We start from the raw sequence: 9028 nt of genomic DNA, 5'->3' as shown, positions 1-9028 counted from the left end.
CAAGACACAAAATAACGTTGTTCAGCCTATTGATGTTCATCCTACGCAAGCTGGTGGTGAATGGCAGGTTGCTCAGCGTAAGAAGAAGGGTAACAATTCTGTAGTTCATGAAGTTGTTGATAACAGTGTCGATGAAGAAGTTGATTTGGAGTTTGCTGCTAAGCTGGTGAAAGCTCAGCAGTTGGAGGTTGCTATTGCAAAGTCCCAAGCTGCTACGGTAAAGTCCCAAGCTGATTTCGAAGCTGCCTATGTTGAATTGGAAAGAACTAAACATTTGCAATATCCAAAATCAGTTTTAGTTAACAATGGAAAAGTGGGTGAAACCAATCCATTGACTAAGACAGGTTTGGTTGCAAGTAGGATTCCTAAACCTGTTAGGACTGTTCCTTCGACTCCTCTTTGTGATCAACTAACGGATGGTGAATATTTGCTGCAAAGAAACAAATTTGATGTTCTCAATATATGCCCAGATGTGGCAGAAAGCTCTGCTGATGCCAAGTTCAGGGCTGAGCAAGAGGCAAAGATAAATCGCATGCAATCCATGCACAAGTTTGTAAATTCTTCGGTTGGTAAAGTTTTGCCTCTGGAAACAATTTCTGAGTCCGAGTCCTTGGATTTAGAAGATTCTAACCTTAGAAATCGTGTAACAAAAGGAAGCTCGCCAAGAATTAATTCCGGCGCATCTTCACAGCTGATGAATATCTCCTCCAACCATAATTTTTAATGCGGGTCCTTTATTGGAACGTTAATGGCCTTGCACGTGATGAAGCCAGGTGCAAGTTACAAGATTTGCTTAAAGAATTCAAGCCAGATACTTTTTGTCTTTCAGAGCCTAATGTACATTGTACTGTTAATTTTTTGCAAGGTTTATATGTAGATGGGTATAAAAAAGAAGTTATTCATAATGCTGTTGGTTTGTCTAAAGAGAATATTTGGATTTTCTGGTCCATTGACATGGCCACGCCTGTGGTTATAAACTCTAGTAGACAAGATATTACTATTGAAACGGAGGGTGTGTTGGTATCCTTTGTTCATGCTAGTTGTTCTCAGGTCACTTGAAGAATATTATAGCAGCAACTTGCTTCGGTTGATAATGATACGCCGTGGTTAGTTATGGGTGATTTTAATTGTGTTCTTCGTAATGAGGAGAAAAAAGGAGGACGTGAGCCAAGGACTTTAGTCATTAATGATTTTAGTGATTGGATGGAAGACAATGATCTCTTTGAAGCGGATTTCTTGGATTCCAAATACACTTGGGCTAATGGTCAATCGGGGTATTCGTAGAATCCTTTGTAAGCTGGATAGAGCTTTGATTAACGAAGCTTGGCTTAACAAGTTTGAGAATTGGCGGTGTAAATCTCTTCCTCGTGAAGTTTCTGACCATTCTACACTTATTGGGTTTCCTTTCGCTAACCCAAGAATAAAACGAGCTCCTTTTAGAGTGCAGAAGATGTGGTTTTCTCATCAAGATTTCATGCGCATGGTTATTGAGAGTTGGAATGCTCCTGTTTCTGGTTCTCCGTTTTTTATTTACCCTTTCAATCTCAAAAGACTTAAGGCTACCATGAAAGAATGGAATTTACAGGTCTTTGGCAATGTTTATGCTAAGCTCAAGCAGGCTAAATTGACTATGGAAGTTGCACTTCGCATTTCGGATGAAGATCCAGAAGATATTGCTAAGATAAATTCTGCCAAAGAAGCTTCAGTTACTCTTCAGGAAATTCGTTCTCAACAATCTATTATGTTGAAACAAAAATTTCGTAACAAATGGCTCACAGATGGTTCTAGTAATACTTCTTTTTTTCATGCCAATATTCGAACTCGCAGGAGCAGTGATCTGATTTCGGAATTGGTGGATGATAATGGGAATACTCTCAATGACTTTGATCAAATTAGAAACTATGCGGTTTCTTTTTTTGAGTCTTAATTTAATGGTGATGAGATGCCTATTGATGCTGATTTGTTCAATTATGATCATAACAGCATTTCTTCGGATGATAGTCAGCGAATGGATGAAATTCCTACTATGGAAGAGATAAAGGAAGCTGTTTTTGATCTTGGCGCTGATAGTACACCTGGCCCTGATGGTTTCTCGAGTTGTTTCTATAGGCATTGTTGGGAGGTGATTCAACAAGACCTATTCAACGCTATTACTTATTGCTGGCAAGATAAAATAATTCCTCAAGGTACTAATTCTAGTCTTTTGATTTTATTTGCCAAAGTACGAGGAGCCAACACTCTTCATAACTTTAGGTCCATCGGTCTTAATAATTTCTTCTTTAAAATTTTTGCTAAGATTTTAGCTACAAGACTAGGTAGTGTTCTTGATAATCTTGTTTCAGAGGAACAAGTTGCTTTTATGAAGGGAGGAACATTCATGAAAACATTAGCGTGGCGTCGGAGATGGTAAATGATCTTAAAACTAAACGTAAAGATGGAAATGTGGGTCTTAAACTTGACATCACGCAAGCCTTTGACACGGTTAGTTGGTCTTTTGTCTTGGAAGTTTTTCGGAGGTATGGTTTTTCTGAGAGTTGGTGTTCTTGGATCTTTACGATTCTTAGCTCGGCTCGTATTTCTATACTTCTTAATGGTAGTCCAGAGGGTTTCTTCAAGATTAATAGAGGTTTAAGTCAAGGCGATCCTTTATCTCCTCTTATTTTTGTTTTGATTGAAGATGTTCTTAGTAGAAACCTTACCAAGTTATTTCTTGAGAAGAAGATGACGCTAATGCTTTCAAAATAAGGTATTTCTCCCACTCACCTTTTCTTTGTTGATGACATAATGATTTTTTGTAAGGGCAACATGAAGAGTTTGCATAATCTTCTTTCTTTGCTTGGTAAGTATCAATCGGCCTCAGGGCAAACTGTTTGTCGTGAAAAGAGTAAGGTTTACTATGGTGGTGGTTCTTTGAGTCGTTGTAGAACAATCACAAATTTACTTGGTATGGAAGTGACTACTTTTTCGGACAAGTATTTAGGTGTTCAAATTATGCCCGGTGTTGTTAAATATCGTCACATTAGCAATGTGATTGATAAAATTAAGAAACAACTTTCTGTTTGGAAGGGGAAGTTACTTTATTTTCAAGACATAATAGTTCTTATTAATTCGGTGATTACAAGTTATGCCATTCACAACATGGCGGTTTATAAATGGACTAAGAAGTTCATCCAACAAGTTGAAAGGGTTATTCGTAATTTCCTTTGGTCTGGAGATGCTGAGATAGCAAGGAAATTTGTTGTTGGTTTTCCTAAGGTTTGTTGTCCCTTGAAAGAAGGTGGTTTGGGTATTACTAGCATGGCAGTCACTAACAAGGCGCTTCTCATGAAGTTTTGGTGGTGTATTCGTGCTTCTAACAAGAAATGGGCACGTTTCTTATGGGCAAAATATACTACTAGGCAGGGTAAAATTAAGCAATATGGTGTGAAGTCTTCAATTCTTCCGGGCATTAAATTGGTTCATACCATTGTGGACATAAATACCAAGGTTCTACTCGGTGATAGGAGGTCTACTTCTCTTTATTTTGATGTTTGGTATGGTAATGAAAGCATAGCTGATATACTTGGTGACATTGAACTTGATAGTTCAGTCATGGTTAGTGTTGTTATTGTTAATAATGCATGGCAGGTACACGGAATTCATGCTCAAAACTTGATACGGGATGGTGTTGATCTTAATAACCTACCAGATTTGCAAGGGAGAGCTGACAGCAGAATTTGGATGCCTGAGCTTCTAGAAGATTCACTGTGCGATCTGCCAAACAACTCATTCGGAAAAAATACACAGTTTTGGATGTGTACGGCCTTCTATGGAGGAAGACTAATCACCCAAAACTTGCTGCTCATAACTGGAAATTAGTGCATGACGCCTGTGCTACGAAAGATAAAGTCAGAAGTAGATTCAAAGTGGAACTTGCAAATCGATGCTACTTGTGCAAAGTTTAAGAGGAGTCTTTAGAGCATATTCGTTGGCGCTGTTCTTATGCTACTCATATTTGGGACTGGATTTCAGGTATATTCAATCTTAGGCCTCATTATGATGTTGTGAATGCTTATAAATCTGCTAAGGGGAGGAGTAGAATTATCAAAGACCTTTGGCTTTTAGCTATTTTGGTGATTCGATCAGAATTATGGCAGACGAGAAATATGGCTTACTTCGACAATAAATCAGTTAGTATTCATTTTTTCAAGCAGCGTACTTTCCATTTAATTCATGAATATTCTGTCCGTTTGAAGAGATTTATGCACAACTCAACATCAGACTTGGATATTCTGATTTTTTTCGTGTGAAGCATAGACAGGTGAAACAACCAGTTCCAATTGAATGTTTTTGTTCCCCTCCGACAGAGATGAGCTTCTTTTGTGTTTTGATGGGGCGGCCAAAGGTAACCCTGGTATGGCTGGTGCGGGAGTTGTAGTACGGGATCATGATTGCAATTTTGTATGTGCCATGAGCATTGGACTGGGAAGAACTAATAACTTTTTGGCGGATCTTTACGGGGTGATTGTTGGTTTGGAATGGGCTAGGAAGTGGGTTGTTAGAAAAGTCTTGGCACGCTCTGATTCAGTTGGCGCTATTATGGCCTTTTCAAATTCTAATGTGCCCTGATTTGCAAGACAAAGGTGGAGTAGGATGCAGGAAAGTTATGATTCAATTCGGTTTGTGCATACCTATCGTGAAGCTAATTTTGCAGATGATTCAATGGCGAAAAGAGGTTGTCTTCTTAGAAATGGTGAAGGGCTGAATTATGATGAGAGACCTTATTTTCTAAATTCTTTAGAATATCCTTATGTCTCTTATTACATATTTAATTAGTTTGTAAGTTTTTGGGGTTTTCGGACCTCTTTTCTTGTAAACTCTTTGTAAATATCTACTTTTCAACAATACAATTTTGGAGTTACCAAAAAAAAAAAAAAACCTAGCTTGTAGATTCCAGTGTTACGGAGTATAATTAAATTTAAGCTTTTCAAAGCTTATTGGAGTCTTCCTGAGCTTTTTAGAGTTTCTCAGAGCTCTTTCAGGGCTCTTTAGTGTTTTTAGGGTTTCTAGGAAACATTCAAAGATAATCTTCATTATTGTAGGGAATTTTGTTAGTATAATTATTTATAAAGAATTAAATTACTTTCACTTGGCTTTAACGAATCCCCTGGATAATAGATACTATGGCTACGAAATATAATTAACTTAAAGCTTTTTTAGAGCTTTTTAGAGTTTTCAGGGATTGTTTAGAGTTTTCAAGGCTTTTTAGAGAACATTCAAAGTTGATCTTCAATATTGTAAGGATTTTTTATTATCATTCTTTAACGAATGTCCTAACTTGTAGATCCCAGTGCTACGGAGTATAATTAAATTTAATCTTTTCAAAGATTTTTGGAGTCTTCTTGAGCTTTTGAGAGTTTTTCAGAGCTCTTTTAGGGCACTTTAGTATTTTTATGGTTTTTAGGAAACATTCAAAGATAATCTTCATTATTGTAGAGAATTTTGTTAGTATCATTCTTTATAAAGAATTAAGTTACTTTCAGTTGGCTTTAACGGATCCCCTGGCTAGTAGATACTAGTGCTACGAAATATAATTAACTTAAAGCTTTTTCAGAGCTTTTTAGAGTTTTTCAGAGCGCTTTAGATTTTTCAGAGCTCTTTAGATATTTTAGGGCTTTTTAGTGTTTTCAGGGTTTTTTTAGAATTTTCAAGGCTTTTTAGAGGACATAAAAAGTTGATCTTCACTATTGTAGGGATTTGTTATTATCATTCTTTAACGAATCTCCTAGCTTGTAGATCCGAGTGCTACAGAGTATAATTAAATTTAAGTTATTCAAAGCTTTTTGGAGTCTTCCTGAGCTATTTAGAATTTCTCAGAGCTCTTTCAGAGCTCTTTAGTGTTTTTAGGGTTTTTAGGAAACATTCAAAGATAATCTTCATCATTGTAGGGAATTTTGTTAGTATCATTGTTTATAAAGAATTAAGTTACTTTCAGTTGGCTTTAACGAATCCCCTGGCTAGTAGTTACTAATGCTACGAAATATAATTAACTTAATGATTTTTCAGAGTTTTTCAGAGCTCTTTATATTTTTTAGAGCTCTTTAAATTTTCTAGAGCTCTTTAGATATTTTAGGGCTTTTTAGAGTTTTCAAGGTTTTTTAGAGTTTTCAAGGCTTTTTAGAGAATGTTCAAAGTTGATCTTCACTGTTGTAAGCATTTGTTTTGTCATTCTTTAACGAATCTCCTAGCTTGTAGATCCCAGTGCGATGGAGTATAATCAAATTTAAGCTTTTCAAAGCTTTATGGAGTCTTCCTGAGCTTTTTAGAGTTTCTCAGAGCTCTTTCAGGGCTCTTTAGTGTTTTTAGGGTTTCTAGGAAACATTCAAAGATAATCTTCATTATTGTAGGGAATTTTGTTAGTATAATTATTTATAAAGAATTAAATTACTTTCACTTTGCTTTAACGAATCCCCTGGATAATAGATACTATGGCTACGAAATATAATTAACTTAAAGCTTTTTTAGAGCTTTTTAGAGTTTTTCAGAGCTCTTTAGATTTTTCAGAGCTGTTTAGATATTGTAGGGCTTTTTAGAGTTTTCAGGGATTTTTTAGAGTTTTCAAGGCTTTTTAGAGAACATTCAAAGTTGATCTTCAATATTGTAAGGATTTTTTATTATCATTCTTTAACGAATGTCCTAGCTTGTAGATCCAAGTGCTACGGAGTATAATTAAATTTAATCTTTTCAAAGATTTTTGGAGTCTTCTTGAGCTTTTGAGAGTTTTTCAGAGCTCTTTTAGGGCACTTTAGTATTTTTATGGTTTTTAGGAAACATTCAAAGATAATCTTCATTATTGTAGAGAATTTTGTTAGTATCATTCTTTATAAAGAATTAAGTTACTTTCAGTTGGCTTTAACGGATCCCCTGGCTAGTAGATACTAGTGCTACGAAATATAATTAACTTAAAGCTTTTTCAGAGCTTTTTAGAGTTTTTCAGAGCGCTTTAGATTTTTCAGAGCTCTTTAGATATTTTAGGGCTTTTTAGTGTTTTCAGGGTTTTTTTAGAATTTTCAAGGCTTTTTAGAGGACATAAAAAGTTGATCTTCACTATTGTAAGGATTTTTTATTATCATTCTTTAACGAATCTCCTAGCTTGTAAATCCGAGTGCTACAGAGTATAATTAAATTTAAGCTATTCAAAGCTTTTTGGAGTCTTCCTGAGCTTTTTAGAATTTCTCAGAGCTCTTTCAGAGCTCTTTAGTGTTTTTAGGGTTTTTAGGAAACATTCAAAGATAATCTTCATCCTTGTAGGGAATTTTGTTAGTATCATTCTTTATAAAGAATTAAGTTACTTTCAATTGGCTTTAACGAATCCACTGGCTAGTAGTTACTAATGCTACGAAATATAATTAACTTAAAGATTTTTCAGAGTTTTCAGAGCTCTTTATATTTTTTAGAGCTCTTTAATTTTCCAGAGCACTTTAGATATTTTAGGGCTTTTTAGAGTTTTCAAGGTTTTTTAGAGTTTTCAAGGCTTTTTAGAGAACATTCAAAGTTGATCTTCACTATTGTAAGGATTTGTTTTGTCATTCTTTAACGAATCTCCTAGCTTGTAGATCCCAGTGCGACGGAGTATAATCAAATTTAATCTTTTCAAAGATTTATGGAGTCTTCCTGAGCTTTTTAGAGTTTCTCAGAGCTCTTTCAGGGCTCTTTAGTGTTTTTAGGGTTTCTAGGAAACATTCAAAGATAATCTTCATCATTGTAGGGAATTTTGTTAGTATCATTCTTTATAAAGAATTAAGTTACTTTCAATTGTCTTTAACGAATCCCCTGGCTAGTAGATACTAATGCTACGAAATATAATTAACTTAAAGATTTTTCAGAGTTTTTAGAGTTTTTCAGAGCTCTTTAGATTTTTCAGAGCTCTTTAGATATTTTAGGGCTTTTTAGAGTTTTCAGGGTTTTTTTAGAGTTTTCAGGGCTTTTTAGAGAACATTAAAAGTTGATCTTCACTATTGTAGAGATTTGTTATTATCATTCTTTAATGAATCTCCTAGCTTGTAGATCCCAGTGCAACGGAGTATAATTAAATTTAACTTTTTCACAGCTTTTTAGAGTTTTTCAGAGCTCTTTCACGGTTCTTTAGTGTTTTTAGGGTTTTTAGGAAACATTCAAAGATAATCATCATCATTGTAGCGAATTTTGTTAGTACCATTCTTTATAAAGAATTAAGTTACTTTCAGTTGGCTTTAACGAATCCCCTGGCTATTAGATACTGATGGTATGAAATATAATTAACTTAAAGATTTTTCAGAGTTTTTAGAGTTTTTCAGAGCTCTTTAGATTTTTCGGAGCTCTTTAGATATTTTAGGGCTTTTTAGAGTTTTCAAGGTTTTTTTGAGTTTTCAAGGCTTTTTAGAGAACGTTCAAAGTTGATCTTCACTATTGTAGGGATTTGTTTTATCATTCTTTAACGAATATCCTAGCTTGTAGATCCCAGTGCGACTGAGTATAATCAAATTTATGCTTTTCAAAGCTTTATGGAGTCTTCATGAGATTTTTAGAGTTTCTCAGAGCTCTTTCAGGGCTCTTTAATGTTTTTAAGGCTTCTAGGAAACATTCAAAGATAATCTTCATCATTGTAGGGAATATTGTTAGTATCATTCTTTATCAAGAATTAAGTTACTTTTAGTTGGCTTTAACGAATCCCCTGGCTATTAGATACTGATGCTACGAAATACAATTAACTTAAAGATTTTTCAGATTTTTTAGAGTTTTTCAGAGCTCTTTAGATATTTTAGTGCTTTTTAGAGTTTTCAGGGTTTTTTTAGAGTTTTCAGGGCTTTTTAGAGAACATTCAAAGTTGATATTCACTATTGTAGGGATTTGTTATTATCATTCTTTAATGAATATCCAAGCTTGTAGATCCCAGTGTTACGGAGTATAATTAAATTTAAGCTTTTCAAAGCTTTTTGGAGTCTTCCTGAGCTTTTTAGAGTTTCTCAGAGCTCTTTCAGGGCTCTTTAGTGTTTTTAGGGTTTTTAGG

The 9028-nt window shown here is 34.8% G+C and overlaps 2 protein-coding genes across 2 annotated transcripts; both read left to right on the top strand.

Moving 5' to 3' along the window:
* Positions 1-748: 748 nt before the first annotated feature.
* Positions 749-1927, top strand: LOC113341885. Its single transcript, XM_026586598.1, has 4 exons — positions 749-773; positions 878-1020; positions 1072-1264; positions 1374-1927. The coding sequence occupies exons 1-4, from the start codon at positions 749-751 to the stop codon at positions 1925-1927; spliced, it is 915 nt and encodes a 304-aa protein (XP_026442383.1).
* A 15-nt stretch (positions 1928-1942) lies between these two features.
* LOC113341884 lies at positions 1943-4608 on the top strand. Its single transcript, XM_026586597.1, has 4 exons — positions 1943-2186; positions 2366-2481; positions 2800-3746; positions 4347-4608. Exons 1-4 carry the CDS (start codon positions 1943-1945, stop codon positions 4606-4608), a joined length of 1569 nt encoding a protein of 522 aa, XP_026442382.1.
* The last annotated feature ends 4420 nt before the right edge of the window (positions 4609-9028 follow it).

Source organism: Papaver somniferum, unplaced genomic scaffold (assembly GCF_003573695.1).
Source record: "Papaver somniferum cultivar HN1 unplaced genomic scaffold, ASM357369v1 unplaced-scaffold_32, whole genome shotgun sequence".
Taxonomy (NCBI): Eukaryota; Viridiplantae; Streptophyta; class Magnoliopsida; order Ranunculales; family Papaveraceae; genus Papaver; species Papaver somniferum.
Note: the sequence above shows the minus strand (reverse complement) of the source record. Positions and strands in the feature narration are given on the sequence as shown.

Bases quoted from the DNA above. Each gene is read 5' to 3' on its own strand.
- LOC113341884 (XM_026586597.1), top strand. From the start codon at position 1,943: ATGCCTATTGATGCTGATTTGTTCAATTATGATCATAACAGCATTTCT. The intron at 2,482-2,799 runs GTTAGTTGGTCT...ATTTTTTGTAAG, and splicing joins TCACGCAAGCCTTTGACACG to GGCAACATGAAGAGTTTGCA. The intron at 3,747-4,346 runs GTGCGATCTGCC...CCCCTCCGACAG, and splicing joins GAGCTTCTAGAAGATTCACT to AGATGAGCTTCTTTTGTGTT.
- LOC113341885 (XM_026586598.1), top strand. From the start codon at position 749: ATGGCCTTGCACGTGATGAAGCCAG. The intron at 774-877 runs GTGCAAGTTACA...GTTTATATGTAG, and splicing joins CTTGCACGTGATGAAGCCAG to ATGGGTATAAAAAAGAAGTT. The intron at 1,021-1,071 runs GTATCCTTTGTT...AGAATATTATAG, and splicing joins TTGAAACGGAGGGTGTGTTG to CAGCAACTTGCTTCGGTTGA.